General features: G+C 44.9%; 3 protein-coding genes across 3 annotated transcripts in view; 2 read left to right on the top strand and 1 right to left on the bottom strand.

The window, feature by feature from the left end:
- The window catches only part of LOC117136541 (epidermal growth factor receptor), a 39,857-nt gene extending 22,383 nt beyond the window's left edge, over positions 1–17,474 (bottom strand). Inside the window, exon 1 of the mRNA XM_033297493.1 lies at positions 16,692–17,474. Within this exon, the coding sequence (XP_033153384.1) occupies positions 16,692–16,845 (154 nt within the window). The 5' untranslated portion in view covers positions 16,846–17,474. The remainder of the gene's footprint in view (positions 1–16,691) is intronic.
- On the top strand, positions 82–1,232 carry LOC117136543 (serine protease grass). The gene is made up of 4 exons (XM_033297496.1): positions 82–361; positions 423–471; positions 528–703; positions 756–1,232. The coding sequence occupies exons 1-4, from the start codon at positions 97–99 to the stop codon at positions 1,160–1,162; spliced, it is 897 nt and encodes a 298-aa protein (XP_033153387.1). The 5' UTR covers positions 82–96; the 3' UTR covers positions 1,163–1,232.
- Positions 1,303–2,372, top strand: LOC117136545 (serine protease grass). The gene is made up of 4 exons (XM_033297497.1): positions 1,303–1,537; positions 1,592–1,637; positions 1,691–1,869; positions 1,933–2,372. The coding sequence occupies exons 1-4, from the start codon at positions 1,303–1,305 to the stop codon at positions 2,361–2,363; spliced, it is 891 nt and encodes a 296-aa protein (XP_033153388.1). The 3' UTR covers positions 2,364–2,372.
- Positions 17,475–17,640: the final 166 nt, after the last annotated feature.

Here is a 17,640-nt window from a genome sequence, read left to right as displayed (position 1 = left end):
TCAATCGCATAATTCCAGGAATTTATACATACGTCGAATGACTGTGAAATAACGATAAGCTTTCCTCTGATATGCATTAATAAATGGCGTTGGCGAATGAATTCTCAGTCAGTTCGAGCTTTATTACAGATGAATATAATGGGAACTGGAGCTGTGCAGCTCCTTGTTTTTATAGCCCTGGTTTTCCTAAAGGTACAGGGCCAACCACATTTACTGGATCCCCAGTGCGTTACAGCCAGATCTGAGCCGGGACTATATCGTGTGATCAATGGCAAACCAGCGGACTTGTTGTCCAATCCCTGGATGGTGATAATCATCGAGCGCGGGATGATGAAATGCGGAGGATCGCTCATCACGCCACGTATGTATTTAGTTGGAAAATGCTCTTTCAAGAACCATGAATACCTTCTGAAGCTTTTAAGGATACGTTCTGACGGCTGCCCACTGCAAAAGCGAAACCAAAAGTCAGTTGTAAGTGGCTTCGTAGTATCCGAATTGGATAGTTGGATAATAATCATTCGATTTAGGACAGTGCGTTTGGGTGATTACGACGTGAATCAGGCCCTCGATTGCTCCAGTTATGGCTGCATTCCACGGCCCAAGGAAATCAATGTGACCAGAACTTTTGTGCCCAATCATTACATCAACTTCCGAAAGAATGACATAGCTCTACTCAGACTAGAGACGACAGTACAGTATGGAGGTAAGCTGGGGAGCGCTACATACGCATTTAATACAAAGATTTGTCGATGCAGATAACATTAGATCGATCTGTTTGCTAATGGGAGACTACACCTGGTCGTCGAATATACTGAAAAACCTGTCTAGGTTCAACACCACCGGATGGGGACGCACGGAATCCCGCATAAACAGTCCCGTCCTGCAGCAAGCATCCTTGACGCACCACCATCTCAGCTACTGTGCCCAAGTTTTTGGCAAGCAACTGGACAACACCCATATCTGTGTAGCCAGCAGCACTGGTTCCACTTGCCAGGGTGATTCGGGCGGACCGCTAACGGCGAGGGTCCGGCTTGGGTCGGAAAGAAGGGTGATACTCTTCGGGGTGGTCAGTTATGGGGCGGTCCACTGCTTTGGTCCCACTGTCTACACAAACGTCAATCACTTTGCGAATTGGATCGAGTTTCATACCAAGCTAAATTAATAAGAATCTAACGAATGTATGAAATGTTTTGAACCTTAATAAACCGCATATCTCTGAGACCTTGTACATACATAAGTGCATATATATATGAAGGAATGATAAGGTTTACTCTGCCATGAAGTCAGAACCCACTGATATGTATGGTTCAGTTTGTTCTGCTCGCTTCATATGCAATGTACTGGATTTTGCTGTTGGCGTTTCTTTTTCCATGGCATCCCCATGCAACTGCCCAATTTCTGGAGCCCGACTGCGGATATATGTCACTGGAGGCACTCCAAAATGAGGAGCACCAGGCGCACATATCCGAGAGTCCTTGGATGGCTTACTTGCACAAATCTGGCGACATTGTATGTGGCGGAACTCTTATAAACCATCGTAAGCATTCGCCACACGAAAGTAATCTGTAGCTTACCACCCATTTTCCGAAAGGATTCGTCCTGACAGCAGCACATTGCATACGCGAGGATGAAAACTTGTAGGTATTATGTGAATCGCTACTAACTCAGCTGAAATTGAGTCTGTTCATAGGACTGTGCGACTGGGCGAGTTTAATAGCTTAACTAGTATCGACTGCAACGGCTCCGATTGCTTGCCACCTTCAGAGGATTTTGAAATAGACCTGGCCTTCAGGCATGGGGGCTACTCCAGAACGAATAAGATCCACGACATTGGACTTCTCCGGCTGGCCAAGTCAGTGGAGTATAAAGGTTCAAGATATAAAGATGGCACACATGTATAGATAGCAATTCAAAAGTTTCTTCCTCCCATAGTTCACATCAAGCCCATTTGCCTGATCACAAATACGACACTTCAGCCCAAGATCGAGAGACTCCACAGGCTGGTAGCCACTGGCTGGGGCCGCAGCCCATCTGAAACTGCAAACCACATCCTCAAGTCCATTCGGGTAATCCGAGTGAATTGGAATGTGTGCAGCGATACATACTGGGTTGACCGTCGTAGGGATCAGATCTGCGTGAGTCACGAGTCCGGAGTATCGTGCAGCGGCGACTCCGGAGGACCCATGGGCCACGCCATTCGGCTCAACGGTCGAGTGGTCTTCGTTCAGGTCGGAATTGTTAGCTATGGCAACGCAGAGTGCCTCAGTCCCAGTGTTTTCACAAACGTGATGGAACATATCGATTGGATCATGGCGGCTTTGAGCACTTCTCACCATTCTCGGCAAAAAATTAAAGTGAAATAAACCAAAAAATTTTGTTCGCAATATCATTTTTAAGCGGGGGTTTTAAAAAGACCAAAGCGACAGCTGACGGTCTTTTGAAGAACTTCGCTCCATTTCGCTTCATTTTCAGCGACACCTACCGTTTGTTTGTAATTTCTACATTTTACTCAACACCGTTTGCTTGAACGCTATATGTAATTTTGACATCTTACACAGTCGTTCTTAGCGCAACCTAGCGTAAAAAAAGTGCACCACCTTACACATACCTCACCACGAGCTTAGTACAGACTCGAACCAATTACTGTATTTGTTGATTTTCTAAAATTCTGAATTTTCCAAAAGTTGATACAATTTGTATAGAAATTGTGGTCGTTGGCGCAAGTCTCCCAAAGGTATACTTCAAACGCTAAAATCAAATACCTCTTACATTTGTAGCGTCAAAGAGAACTAGCTGTAAATAAAATATAAACGGAAAAATCATATTTAATGTAATAACTCCTGTAATAACTCCTAATTTGGCTTTCAGTAGCAGTTTTGGTAGCAATAATGTTTTGAAAACCTACGCTTAAAACATTTGCATAATACATTTTTTGGGTATTTTTAAGATGTAATAGTACTACAGGCTGAGCTTGAAGTATATATGTACAGTTGCGGTAACAATAATAGCACCAAAAGCACATTTCGTGTTTGCCCCAGCGTTTCTCTATTTTCTGACATTTTTTCATCATTTTTTCCACTAATCTTAAATACTACAATGATTTTCAATCGAAATAATAAAATTGGTAACAGATATAATGGATATTTTAAAAATAATTGGTAAAACAAAAAAAAACCTCCAAATTTAGGCGGTAACAAAAATAGCACTGTTTATCGTATTTTGCTAAAACTAACTAAAAAAATAAAATAAGAGTTCAACAAATGGATTATATCTTAAGAACTATGTTTAAAAAATCTTAATATTTGGTTGCGTGACCATTGTAGGCAATGACAGCTGCGCATCCTCTTGGCATGGAGTCCACCAAGCCCTGGTACCGTTTTTGAGGAATTTTGCTCCATGAATCCTTGATCCTCGATCCCCCATGAATCCAAAGTTCCTCGTTATGGTTGGGTTTGGCTTCAGAAACCTTTTTTTCACGTCCGCACAAAGTTTTTCGATTGGATTCAAGTCGGGTGACTGAGCAGGCCATTTCATTCCTCGGATCGATTTCTGCTCAAACCACTTTCGAGCCTTCTTCCTCGTGTGTTTTGGGTCGTTATCCTGTTGAAATGTCCAAAAAAAACGGCATTTCATCCTCGGCATATGTCGCCATCACATTTTCCGGGATATCTGTGTAAATGTGCTGATCCATGATGCCTTGAATCATATGAATCGGATCTACTCCATAGTATGAAAAGCACGCCCATACCATGATGTTGGATCCCCCGTGATTTACCGTCTTAAAGGTGAAGCGAGGATTTTTTTCAGTTCGTGGTGGACGCGGAACATAAGACCGAGAGCCTTTCCAACCAAAAAACACAATTTTGCTCTCATCTGACCACAAAAATGTGGCGCCACTTCTCCACAGGCCAGTCCTTGCGTATCTTGGCATATTCGATTCGCTTTGCCACATGCTTCGCAGTCAGAAGCGGGACTTTTCTGGGACTGCACACATTATGGTTGTTTTGTCTAAAGTGTTTGCGAACTGTTTCCACGCTTTCAGCTATCTGAAGCTCCTTCTTCAGTTTCGTCGCCGGCTTAAAAGGCTCCTTCTTGCTTTGCCGAACCAAGCGCTTGATCTCCACGTTGGACATAGAGGGCTTTCTTCCACGTTTTTCGTTATTTTCGACAAACAGAAGTGCGTTGCGGATCATTTTGTTTGAAAAACCAACAAACCGTCCCATTTTAGCGTAGGTTTTACCTTCAGAGATCATGTTTTTAATCAAATTCCTTTTTTCGACGGTAGAATGCTTTCCCCGACCCATAACTAGAGAATTTTTGGTCTTCTTTTGAAAAAAATTCAATTAAAACCTTTAATGCAACTCCTTTTTTCAAAATATGTCGAAAAAAAACCCAAAGCAATCACTCCTATTAATTTTATTCAGCAAAAACGTGGTCAGTGCTATTTTTGTTACCGCCTCATTTAGCGCCCTTTTGCAGAAAGTGCCCAAAAACAAAAAGAACCGTTACATTGAGAGAGTCAAAATTTCTTGCTTAGAGAGACAACATATGGTACTTATTATTCATGCAATCAGACTTTTAAAAAAATAAACATTCAATACCTTTTTTTAGGAAATCAACTTTCCACCTGCAGTAGTGCTATTATTTTAACCGCAGCTGTATGATTCCCAGCTAAACACGTTTTGAAAAGCCTTTGAAACAGAGGGCAGAACTGCGATTATCGAACGATTCATGAGCATTATTCATGTTTGGCGTACAAAGGTGAGCCCTTGTGGCCGTCGTCGATTCGCACCGCTTTGTGAAATCACCAACCGAACAAATCGAATGCTAATTCGCTTGTGCCGGCCGTGCAAATCCACAGGTTGTCCGCCACCGCCAGTGCCCACTGTGCTGGCCTGTCAGCGATGTTCCAGTTATGCGGCGGCGGTCGCACAATGGTCGTCCCAGCACATAAACTAGTACGAAACACCATTAACCCCCGTGTGCCACTGCTGCACGTCCACAGGTCATACTTTGTCCCAAACTCCAGATTCGTTGCTGCGTTGGCGTTGGCGCAAGCGCACTCACTTGGATTGCGGGACTCGTGGGGGAGAGAACCCCCGATGTGGGCAACCAGGCGTTAAGTTTTTCCAACCTGGTATTTTGGTCTGTGCTTTGTTTTGCTTGCTCTCTTCTGCCTGCCCCTAGCCGCACCATGGCCAGCATGGGCGGGGTGGGTCAAAGGGCGGGGGAACTCGAATTCGAACTCCCTTTTGTCGGGCAATGCGCATGCGTGTCGGTGTCGCCACCACCGAACTAAGGGCTTGATGGATGGAGGTGGGGGTGGACGCAAAGTGGGAAGTTGGCCTTTTGTCCAATATCGCCGTGTGCAACAATTGGCTGCCAGTTGGGTATCTGTTGCACTCCGCAAATGCGCACTGAGCTAAACGAGCTAGCTACTTTAATTGGAAAATTACTTTGTTCTAAGGGCATATATTAATAGATTCAACTAAGTTGGCAAGATATTTAAATTATGATCCGTAAAATGATCAATCAAATGTAAAGGTAACTCATTGAAACAGTACGCATTAATTCGTTGCCGTATCAAGCGTAATAAATAATTTTTTCCTGTGCAATTACTGCGAGCCGTTCTTGCCATAAAACACCTCATGCATAACTTTGGTATCCCCCGGATTCGTCGCCACGACAACGGAGAGCAGCGTTTTGGCCCGGCCAAAACAATTGTGCCACGGCGTTCCGCTGCCTGCGCTGCCTCAACCGGCGTTGCAGTTTAAAGTTGAATGCTGCATTTGATTACGATACTGCCGGCGATTGCCACAGCGGCCGGCCTTAATGAATTTCCAATTGTTTGGCATTTTATTCTCGTTTGGGGATTCTTGTTTGTTCCGATTGTATTCTATCTTTTATTTCGGACACTCATTCAATGCATTCGAGCCAAGCTTCGTCACGAGCTCAGCTGCCTAATTGCCTTACAAACCTTTAATTGTCAACTCACGAATGCAACTCAACTCATACGTGTGCATAGAGACCCAGATTGGACATCTGCAGCGAACTCACCTGCAAAGATGGAAAGACAAATGAGGTGATTAGCTGATAGATCTTAAATCTCTGTTTTCAGTTGTTTTAGATACTTTTTTTAAGATATTCAAGATTGCAGCAGCGCATGTGCTCGATTGATACCCACGGCAATTCCAAAACGCTGACAAGTGCTGCCGCTGCCTGTTGCTTGTTGGCCGCTTTGCGGGCTGGCTTTCCCAGCACTTGCAACACTTTCGCTTCCCAGAGAGTTTCCGCAACCCAGCGCGGCTGCCTGCGCCCATCCTCCCGCTTTCCGCCCAACTTTCAATTCACACGCTGTGCGCCCAAACGCGAAAAAGTTCTCACGACACTGAAACGGGCCAGAAAAAAAGATGCAGCCAGATGAGCTGATGATCTCCACTCCCTTTTCGCACTCGCACTCACTTTTTGTTTTGCGCCAGAATCGGAATCGTCACTGCATTTGCCCCAAAACACAGTTGCACATCTCGGTGGCAATGTCAAGCATAAATTGTGGCACATCTTGACAGATGCGATCAAGGAGACCCCAGTTCCAGATGCTAATTGTGGGTTAGCAGCGCTTTGGTTTTTGCGATCTGTGCCAATTTGTTGTGGTTTTGTTTACCGCGACGAAAGATACAGATGCAAAGGTCAATGCCACAGTTTGACAAATGAATTTCAAAGCGAGACGAGATAGTTTGCTGCTGCAGTGAGTCAGCCAATTGAAATTTCATAATTTCTAGGAATCCAATTGTAGAGGCAATAAAAACACTGTTTCTAGGTAAGAAACTGGAGCAAAGGGGGAATATTACGGGGAAAAAAAAAATAGTTGACTTAGGGGAGAAAGTTATAGTAAAACTTATTGGCTTTATATTCGCTTATATTCTAGTTCATATCCATTGAGCTAACTTCTGGCCCAATACTATGTATTTCCAGTTGTTGCTGGATTGTTTTCAAACTATAATCTCAACCTTTTTGAGTATACCGCATCTCCATCTCCGCCGCCATCCGATTGTGCTCTAAACGCTTTCCGAATTCCCACAATTTCGGCATCCGCTCCGCAGCAGCAATCGCTCTCATATGCAAATGCCCACCTGACGGCTGGGGAAACAAAAGGTTGACCCGCAGTGAACTCGAGGTTTCAGAATGAGGGGCAATCTTCTCACATTATAAATCATACGAGCCTCGAATTCGAATCGAAATCCGGCGGAGTCAAAGCGGCCGAATGTTAATTAAGTGCTAACTGCAGATTCTCAAAATCGTGGCTTCACATCATTTGATGGGCCATAAATATGTGTAAATTATGTTCGTAGGCGGATGCTCGACATATTGAAGCGCAAATGAAATGGCAGACGGGCAAATGTTTATTTGCACTTTGGATTGTTGTCACCAAATGCATAGTTCTGCTCCACAAAGATGCAGATACATGCATACATGCATATGTGACTCTATATGTTGGCTTACGCAATTGAATGTTTGTCGGTTGGAGCGACTAAATCTAGATGGGTGGGATGGATCACCTTGGATCATCACAAATACCACGCTCCGCACTGGTGAACAAAGTCCGTAATCTGCCTTATCACGCCTCTGGCCGGCTACTATCTGCTCACAGACCATGGGTCATGTCAAAAGCTATCGAAGATTGGCCGGGTAATTCAATAATAGTCCGCATCGAAACGCTGAGCTGCACTGTTTTGGGGCAGAAAGTCCGCCATCGAGCTGAGCTGAGCTGAGCTGTGCAAGCGGAATTTCCGTGGTGTAATAACAAAATGTACAGAAGAATCGAGGACGACAACCGAACAACGCTGGCGACAACCAGCCTGCTCGATTCCAGCAAATGAAAATAAATAAACAATATATATTAAGCGCACACAGCGGCGGGCACAAAATAAAATAATTGAAAAACAAATGGAAAAAGAGCGAGAGACACACACGAGCGCCAAAGCACTGAAATAAAATATGAAATGTTGGCAATTAATGAACAGCAAAAAAAACCCGTGGAGCTGTGGAATAATGAAAAAAAATAAAATGAGCTTGCGACCGACCGATCCAACGACCGATACCAGACGCCTCTGACTCCAACTGGGTGACCACTGGGCTTGGCCACGGCCCAGTGACTTCTGCCGGAGTCTTCTGCTCTAGCACACGTGCACTGAGCGAAATTGCTGGCCTGGAACCAAACAAATCAGGAGAACAGTACTTAAAGTCATATGTAAAGTTGAGGTCCTAGTTTGATTGACTTTAAGGATTTTAGTTATATTTTTCGGCAGTTATGTCTATATGTTGTTCTCTACAAAATAGAATTTTTTTATAGGCGTAGAGAGCTGGGGTATATCAATCAAACCATGTGGGGATCGTTAACTCCGCAGACTCAACCCGTGGCAGCTGGCGGAGGAGGAATAGTTGGCCTCGCATTCACTGGCGGAGGAGGAGGAGGAGAAGGAGGAGGAGGAGGAACTGGACGCGATGCAGATGCCCGATTGCGGCATGGCAACTCAAGTTGGCAAACAAGGCATTACTGTGATGCTCGGATCCCGGCTCCTGGTCGCTTTAATTAAAGCGAAGACAAAGGGTAAACACTGAGTGGCAGCCAAGCAACCAGGCAGCCAGGCTGTGCGACCAGGAATGGAGTGCTCAACTTGCTCGCTTTGGTCAGTAGGATGCCACTTGGCAATTGATCACAATTATGTCGCTGCAGCAGCGCCATATTGGGATCACGAGTGGCCCCCGCCATATTGGGCATCTTGGAAAATTCACATCATTTCCAGCTGACAATTCGGTCAGCGAGTGCAAAAAGCCAACTACATCTGCACAGCTAGCTGGCGCGCACTGGTGAAAGTTTCCAACTGGCACTCCAGTTCCCAACTCCACTCGCCATCGCATCGTTCGGTTGGGGCATAGATTCTGTTTTTATGTGGCAAACAAAAGCCGCGCCGCGATGAGGTGAAAAAAATGAAATAAACTAAAGCATTAATTACTTCCGGAGCCCAAGACGACGAAGCTGTGATCCATCGCAGAGCCGGTTTTCTGGCTCTTTTGGGCCTTCTGGGTTTGCTGGTCTTCGTTGGGCTTTGCTGGGGTCTCCGTGCCCAGAAGATACCCATACGGACCAAGCCCTGAAAAAAGGTCTCCCTGTCAGCGGGTGTTCATCAAAATTCAATTCAGCACCAAAAATTCGGCCCGATCTGCGGTGCTTAACACAGTTTGTTAATCAGTTTTCTTTCTTCTTAATTCTTTTTTTTTTGTATTTGGTTGCCTCTTTTTTCGCCACATAATGTGAAAATGAATGCCCCATAGTTCAACTGAAAAACAGCAAGCATTACGAGCATATATACAAATGAGCATCGAGTATTATAACCATAATGGCGTCGGGTTCTCCACTGATACGGCGCAACTGCTGACATTTCAAAAAAATATTCCAAACGTGCTGAGCCTCACAAAAAGATCTGAAATCGAATTGGAAATGTTTCGTATTCTGTATATTGTATTTGGTATTTTGTATTTTGTATTTTCCCCAAGACACTGCTGCTGTGCTGTGCTGGGCCTTTTTCTGGGTTATGATGAAGTGCCTACATGTGTACACGATGTAGTTGTCGAGGTGATTTTAGTGCTGCAATCAGCACAAGTCAACAACTAGAATCAAAAGGTCGCCCGGAGTTGAGCAGGCAAGAGATACGACATGGTGTGGTATGGTATAGTTCTGGTACAGGGATCCCACTTTTACCCCAATGGTAAGTCCGCTGCACTGGGTCCCAAATCTTCGGAGAACACGTTGTTGTCTTGCTGTTGTTGCTACGTGATCGCCATGACAATTTGTCAATTGGGTTTTTATTGAGCAAAGCATATATGCATATATATATACATATATATACATATACGTTCAATACCGATCCGATCCGAGGTAAAATTCATATGTTGTCTGTAGCCACTCCCTGCTCAATCGGACTTTGTGCATTTGGCAATGCTTGTTATTTGGTTCATGTTTCTGCGTTCATTGTGACATATGCAAAGGCAAAGAGTTTCTGTCAATTTTGAATTTGAATATTCTGGGCTGGGGAGTGTTCTTCATAATAATCTGACACACTAATCGCTTTCCCAAGAGCCGGACCCATTTTGAATATCTTTTGAAATGCCACTTGGCCATTGACATGACCCCAGATTCCATCGTTTCTCACATGCTTGGGAGACAAAAAAAAAAGTGGGGGGGAGCATTTTGGAAAATTGAAAATGCAGTTTTAAATTTGAATGGCTTGGCCTTATCTCTTTTGTCTCACTCGGCTCTTCACTATCCGTCTCTCTTCCGCTGAGTGTTTCTTCACTGCTTCTTCATTTTGTATGCATAAGGGGCTTGGCTTTGGACATGTAAAAATCTCAGCACTGTAAAAAAAATACTAGCAACAATGAGAATAAAGTATCTCATTAAGAAATGTGATGTACATTTAACTTGCTCACCTAATCTGCTTGAATCAGCTTTAAGATAATCATTTGTTTTCAGTGTGGCCCTTTTTGGGTTCAGCGGGCCTCTAATGATTTCGTGGAACACTAGTGATGTTTTCCCCACTTCCCACTTTCCACTCCCCAAGAAGCCAGAGTGCAAGTGCATAGGATAGCCACTAACCTCCGAGTGCCCCTATTAACCCCGGCGACAGAAGACGGTGTGCAGCATCATCATCAGCCTCAAATTACTTCCGCTGCAACATTCTGGCGCGGCCAAAACAATTACTTGCTGCCACATGTGTGTTCGCAATGCACGCGGCCAATCGGATGGCGTTGGCCCAAACAGGTACTGACAGGGCCCAAATGGTGTGTCGCCAGCCCATACCAGCCCATTCATTCATCGGCGTAATTAGCGCGCCGCCAACAAGAGCGGAAATTCCAGGCAGGAAAATCACATTGCCTCGGATGCGGAGCATAACGATTTTCTTTACTCATTTTCCACATCACATTTATGGCTGGGCGGCAATCCTGTGCGAAGGCAACCACCAAATGGCCAGCACAAAACCAGTCGATCCACACCGGATGGCCAGCGCCGGATGGGGCGGTTTATTGGGCGGATTCAAAACTGGGAACTGCGATCTGTGAGCTGGTGGGGCATCCATGATGGCATAGCGAATGGCAAAGTGCCCATCCGCGGATGGGACATTCTGAAAGACTTGTCGTCACGTTGCCAGGAAATGGGAACCGGCTGCACACAAACGTATCTAGCTGCCCAGTGATGATGAAGCGTGGCTAGAACTGGAGATGTAAAACCCGTTCGGAAGCAAATCACTTTTGAGCCAGTCGAGCCTCGTTTCCGTTAGCAAACGCCCGTCATAAAAATCTAGTTTACTTCCGAAAATTATTAAGAGTTATTGTGTCAGGCAAATGCACTTTTCCAATTACCAAAAGTAGTTGGCCACTTTAAGGTAATGCTGTCTGCAAATTAACGCTTAAAGGTGGTAATAAAAAGTATTAGTTTGATAATCATGGCAAGCTGTTTCTGAAAAATATTGTGACTAATTGCCACATTTGCTTTATGAGCAATTAAAAGAGGTAGTTAAATTTCTTTAGCTTGTGTGTGGCATACTATACTTCATTTTGAAACGCACAGAGTATTTTTTTAAGTGCAGCCGAAAAGTGGCAACTCTTTGGGCCACTCCCCCAGCTGCTGACTTCACTTACCCCTTTCGGCGTTCCGCGGAACTGATCCCCAATGTGAACTGAGCCGAGTGCATCAAGAGCGGCAAACATTTTGGCGCAGCTGTTAATCCCAATTAACCGCAATTAATATTATACAATTTGTATGGAAAGTCAAGCCGATCGCGGGGGGAGGGTGAGGGGGTGGGTAAGATGGAAAGCGGTGGCCCTTCCACAAGTCAACTTCCCCCTAACCCGACCCACATTTGCCGCTCAAGCCTTTATATTTCGGCTCGATCTGCTGATGGTTGGTGTGCGTGATATATATAGTATATATATATACGAGTATGGTTACCATTCCAGCACTACTGGTGACCCCGATGCTGGCCAACCCCCGGCACCCGCTGAACCACCCGGCACCCCACAAACGTTGCCACTTTAATTGTTTTTAATTAACGCAAACGCTTTCGACTTCGGCTCGGCATAAACATTCCAATTTTTCCAATGCTTTTTCCACCGCGAGATCTCGACTCTCCGATATAAAAACTTTCGTCATCGCTTGACTTTAATATTTCCCGGCTGGCAGGCTGTTGCCTCTATTGAATTTGAAATGATTTTGAGAGGCGGCAGCAAGTGGGGTGCGGTTCCCTCACAACGAACCATACCATTCATTTGCACAACAAATAATTCTTATGATTTCTTTCAAAACATCAAAAACTGTAGCGAATATTCTCAAAAGAACTTTTTCAACTTAAGCAGCTAATTTTATGAATGAAATTTATGAATTGTTGCTTAACCAGCAGCATTAGTTGCGTTTCTTTTCTAAGGATACAAACCATGCTCCGATTTCTCACAGTGTCGAAGTAGCAACATGGAATTCATCACACCCATTGCGGGCTACTGAGCGACATGAGGCGACAGCGGGCGCTTCTTGAGATGTCGTTGAGTGATGCATGCGGCGCTTCATAAAAACTGTCAATGATTCACATGCGTCCGTTGCCGACCCCGCGGGCATCAAGGGGTTAACTCTCGCTCTCGGCCAGACGAGCAAGCGCAAAAAACAAAAAATAAAAACGGAAAAAAACGAAAAAGATCGAGGGGCGTCGGAAACTTAACCTTAAGCCGGGGTGGGGCCATACCTTTTCCGTGGCCCTGCAATTATGCAAGATCACTGTCAACGCCGTTGACCTTTCATTCGTGCCGCGCACTGTCTTTGCAAGTCCGATTCCGATGCTGGATCTGAACTTATTATGCTCTTTGGCGTTTTCCGGCCCAGAACCTTCGGCAGCATAAAGGCAGAGAACAACAAGCAAGCGAAGAAGAAAAACAACAGCTCGTCCGGCTTGGATTTATGTTTATGGACGCAGCTCAAGAAGAAACATACATACATACATATATGTACACCCAGATTGGGGACTGAGGGATCAAGAGATCGCGGGGGGAGCAGCTATGGCTAAGTGGTAATCCGATGCGAGGGCTCAGCTTACCGAAGTGACATATGGTGCAGTCCCCGTCCCGCGCGGCAACACCACCCACACTCGCCGATGTTGCAAGTGCCCCCTTCACTAATTGCAGTATCTCTTGATCCGCACAATGTGGCAAAAGGGTAAGGAGATCGCCCCAGCCCCCGTCCCGCATCGCATCCTCTCCCCAACTCATCCTCATCTCAAGCCATCGCATCCAAGCCGGCAACAGCTGGCGCAATCTGCTTCTTTCGTATTTTTGGCCAAGTCATAAACAAAACAGAGAAGTTGCCAGTAAAAAGATACATTTGGGGGAGCTGCATGCACTGTGATAACAATAAATTGAAACTGAATGTGTGTAGAAAAGCGGGTAATACCCTGGACTAAGATATGTTTTATGCTTGCAACAAAGCTATTAAGTAAGATATACAAATTTGTTTGAATTGTATTTGGTAAAGGAAAATCAAAGAATGGGCATGTATTCCAAACATACTGCTGATTGAATTGTATATAAAATTAAAGGCAACTTTTTGAATATTTAACAGAATTTAAGTAGATGTAAGATGACTTTGTAAATAAATAATATATAATAGTAAATAGTAATATAATATATATTATTATATATAATAATAATAAAAATAGTAATAGTAAGTAATCCCATGACTTTAGGGCTAAGTTCAGTTCACTAGTTTAGGAGGACGCATGCGTCATGGGCAGCGAATGGGGCAGCCGTTGATTGGGCCAACACTTAACCTCCGCAGCCGAGCGGCGGCCACAAAACGAGGCAGCGAGCCGAAGCCGCGCGGAATCCGAGGCGGATTCTCTCAGAGAATGCCCCCATTGGCAGCCTCCATTTTGGGTGGGTGGGGGTGTTGGCGGTAGGTGGGCTTCGCATGCAAATGGGGGAAACATATGTGCACAAATGTTCGACAAATCAAACAAACGGAGCGAGGCAGGAGAGACGCATGGGTGCGGAGGGAAAACGGCAAACAATAAATACATTTTAAACAATCGGCTGATTGGCCCCTCACCTCGCGTTGTGCTGTCAGATTTAATTTGTACATTTTCTCAGCAGAAAGGAAAAACTTGCAGTTGCATACGCTCCCCAGCTGGAGAATGGAAATGGAAAACTTGCGGAGCGATGGGAAACATTTTGGGCACAGGAAATTGATTATTATTTATGATTGCAGGCCTCTTTGCCCCCCAACTTCCCATCTGGCCATCCACAAACGTGAGAATCGGTGTGCCGAGCAGCGTCGTTTCCCCAAAAACAAAGGGCAGAAATGTATCTTGTAGATGCAGTAACAGTAGCATGCTCAAGATACAGAATGCAATTGAGTGGGAGAACCAAGATGCGAGAAATGCTGGTGGCTCTCAAGTGGGCTCTTCTCATAATCACAGACATGCGGCTGGCGCATGCAGCTCGAGTGGTTTTCCATTTTCCAGCTAAAAGGACATGGGAACTTTCTGGGCTGTGCATCCGCCGGGAACGGAGCTCAACGAAATGTGGCATGTCCTTTATGAAATCGGATACTCTGCTCCGCCAGGAGAAAGCAAAGTACGAACCTGAGACGTGGGCGAGCGCTCCTTACCTGCCAGCCGGTTCTTATGTGCTCTCAAAAATATGACGAAAATATGTTTTTTTTTTTTAAGGGCCAGACACTCGACTCGACAATGGGATGTGTCGCGATCCTCGACTGGCCACTTAGCCGGTTCCTGTTTCGCTGGAAGCGAAGTCCCTAAACAGGATACTAATGCATGCGTATCTTCTCATTTTGTCGCAAGTTGGAAAAACCCCAGTTCATTATAGGCCCAGCTGTGTGCAGTTTGCTTATAATTATGTACTGTTTTTTCGGCCTTATCAATCGATAAGACGCAGTGATTCATACGCTTGCAAAAATATTTTGCTTTCACGGTTCCAAAAATAATCTCCACTTCACCTACTCATAAAAGGTAATCATCACATTTAATGAAAACCGCGTTCACGGTCACGTATCCATTATACTATCGTGGGCATAAATAATATCTACAAGTTTACAGGCCGAATGTCTCACTATTTATATTTATATAAAATTCCCTAAATTACATAAAATGTAACACATTACTCCCAGTTCAATTTGAACTTCAAACTTCAACCTCAAACTCTGAAACCTTTTAATAAGCCATTAACGGCCACCGATTCGTGCATACAACAACCGAAAAAAAACAAGGCTGCAACTGCAGCGAGCCGAACTTATAATTTATAAGCTGGTTTCCTTGTTGCAAGCGCAAAACACCTGCACAGGTCGCCCCGTCTCTGTCTGCCCTCGCACTCGCCGTCTCGTTCTGTGTTGCGCATGCGCAGCCGAGTACTTCTACTTTTTCTGCCTGCGCCTCTGCTCGTTGGCTCTTGTGTTGGCTTTTTTGCATGAAATAAAATCTCACGGTTCAGATGCGTACGGAGTTGTTGGCGAAAAGCGGCGGGGGGGCGAGCGGGGGGCGCAGGTGGTAGGAAGTCTGGGCAAAAACCAAACAAAAACCCAGCAAAACCAGCCGTAAGTCGGTCGCAGAGGGGAGGGCGACATGCATGTGGGTTTGTTTTTTTTCACTCATTTCACTCGCTTTTTTTTGCAAGAAAAACTCAAAGAGCCGAAACTGGTTTTTGCCAGCAAGCTTTTGAGGCGGCCAGCAATAGAACGGAGCTGGAAATTTGAATAAACGCCGCTGCATCGCCAAAAGTTGTTGTCCTTTTTAACGAGGCAATCCGAGTCTGCGTTTTCAGCTGTATCTGTATCTGTATCTGTGTCTGCCAGTGTATCTGTACTTCATTCATATTTCGAGATGCTTAATGGGCTCTACCTGGTAGTACCCACACACACACAGGTAACGAACAGGTAGAAAAGGTCCATAATAGTGTGTGTGTGTGTTTGCACTGCTCATGGGAAATCACTGCTCACGGGAAACCTGTTGTTCTTCGCTATGACCATATAACCAGAGAACCAGTGAAAGAAGCCTTCGCAGCCGAACAGAATCCGAGGCTGCTGCTCGATCTGAACAGATGCACGATAAGCGAAGGGATCGAGAGATACAGATAGCACTCACTTCCTCTTCGTGCTGCCCCTGCTGAATGAATGAATCGAATCCCTTTTATCAATCTTTGTCCGCAGCAGCCCCCTTTGTTCCGCACCCATGAATGATCTCAGAAGGGTCTCGGTGCCCAGCAGCACCTTGCCATTTTCCATTGGTATCTGCCGGATTGCTATCAGACAGAAACAAATACGAGTGTCTCATGCTGATACGCAGAACTAGAGAAAATATACAGTGCATCTGGCCTACAACGAATTTCGGCAATATCCGATTTATTTGATCTGCATTGCAGAAATATGTTTAAGAAATATTTAGCTTAACTTTTATCTTGAACTGCAATTGTTTTTCTGTAATTTGAGTTAACAAAAAACGACCATTTTTATGTGCCACATTTTAGTTCCATTAAAATTCTTAACCATATACTACAAACATATGTGTATGTTTGCTTTACTGCCGCCAGTTGGCGGTTCGAGTTACAGAAGCTCGACTGTGTGGTGAAAAAGAGCTTACCTTTCATATTGCCATTATCCACATAGCCGGCATTGCTGACCGATGTGCTTGTGGTGGTGGATGCCAGGCAGGCGAGGATCAGCACCAACGACCAGAGGGAGCTGCTGTCCCACGATCCTCGCGATGTGCTCATCATCCACATGCTGATAATCATGATACCGATGCGGGGTCGATTTGCTTATATTCACCAACTGTACAAACACGCGAATCTCGGCAGAATTGTTTGTTTACTTCGTGCCGCTTTTCCGGAGGGGGGAGGGGGTGGCGCGGGCGTTGATGATGGGTGGTGCCTAGTCAAGCGTGGCCGACGCTCCTCCTTGCCCCATCTCAAAAAGCCAGACTTTGACCGGCGATTAGCAACGAGCTTTCCACTACACCTTTTGAACCGATCTCTGTTTTGACCTCTCTATATATATATTCGCGAAAAGAGCGTGCAAATCGTAATGTGGCGAAAAGCGCACAGATAACGCGAACGATCGCGCGGGGGCGATTACAAAAAAGCTGAAGCCAATGCGAAACCAACTTGGCGAACACACACACGCACAATAACACACTCACACACTGTTGTTGGCCTACAAGCTCCGCCTGCTGTGTATTATTGTGTACAATATAAACAATTACGATTCCAGTGGAATTGCACTTGATATTGATATTAAAATATCATAATATTTATATCTTTTCGTAATATAACCGATGATAATTTGCCCGGCGAGTTACACATATACGCAAGCGCAGTTATCTATGATGTTATTTGTTGATGTTTTCGATTGGAAACTGACACACGGACAGCGCGGTTTGAAATTTATCTTCAAATTTACAGAGTGACTGTTGCGAGTTGCTTATATAGCTTCGGTCGAACCGTTTTTACCGATTTGCCCGTTTCGCTCAATGTTCGAAACGAACTTCTCTCTCGCTCGCAACAAGTTGCAGCACACTGTGGTTGGAGTTC

The sequence above is a fragment of the Drosophila mauritiana genome, chromosome 2R (assembly GCF_004382145.1).
Source record: "Drosophila mauritiana strain mau12 chromosome 2R, ASM438214v1, whole genome shotgun sequence".
Classification (NCBI taxonomy): Eukaryota; Metazoa; Arthropoda; class Insecta; order Diptera; family Drosophilidae; genus Drosophila; species Drosophila mauritiana.
The sequence above is the reverse complement of the archived record's forward strand: the minus strand, read 5'-3'. Positions and strand labels throughout refer to the sequence as shown.

Coding starts and splice junctions, on each gene's coding strand:
- LOC117136543 (XM_033297496.1), top strand. CDS start 97: ATGAATTCTCAGTCAGTTCGAGCTTTATTACAGATGAATATAATGGGA. Junction 362..422: donor AGGATCGCTCATCACGCCAC/GTATGTATTTAG, acceptor GAAGCTTTTAAG/GATACGTTCTGACGGCTGCC. Junction 472..527: donor AGCGAAACCAAAAGTCAGTT/GTAAGTGGCTTC, acceptor CATTCGATTTAG/GACAGTGCGTTTGGGTGATT.
- LOC117136545 (XM_033297497.1), top strand. CDS start 1,303: ATGGTTCAGTTTGTTCTGCTCGCTTCATATGCAATGTACTGGATTTTG. Junction 1,538..1,591: donor CGGAACTCTTATAAACCATC/GTAAGCATTCGC, acceptor ATTTTCCGAAAG/GATTCGTCCTGACAGCAGCA. Junction 1,870..1,932: donor CAAGTCAGTGGAGTATAAAG/GTTCAAGATATA, acceptor TTCCTCCCATAG/TTCACATCAAGCCCATTTGC.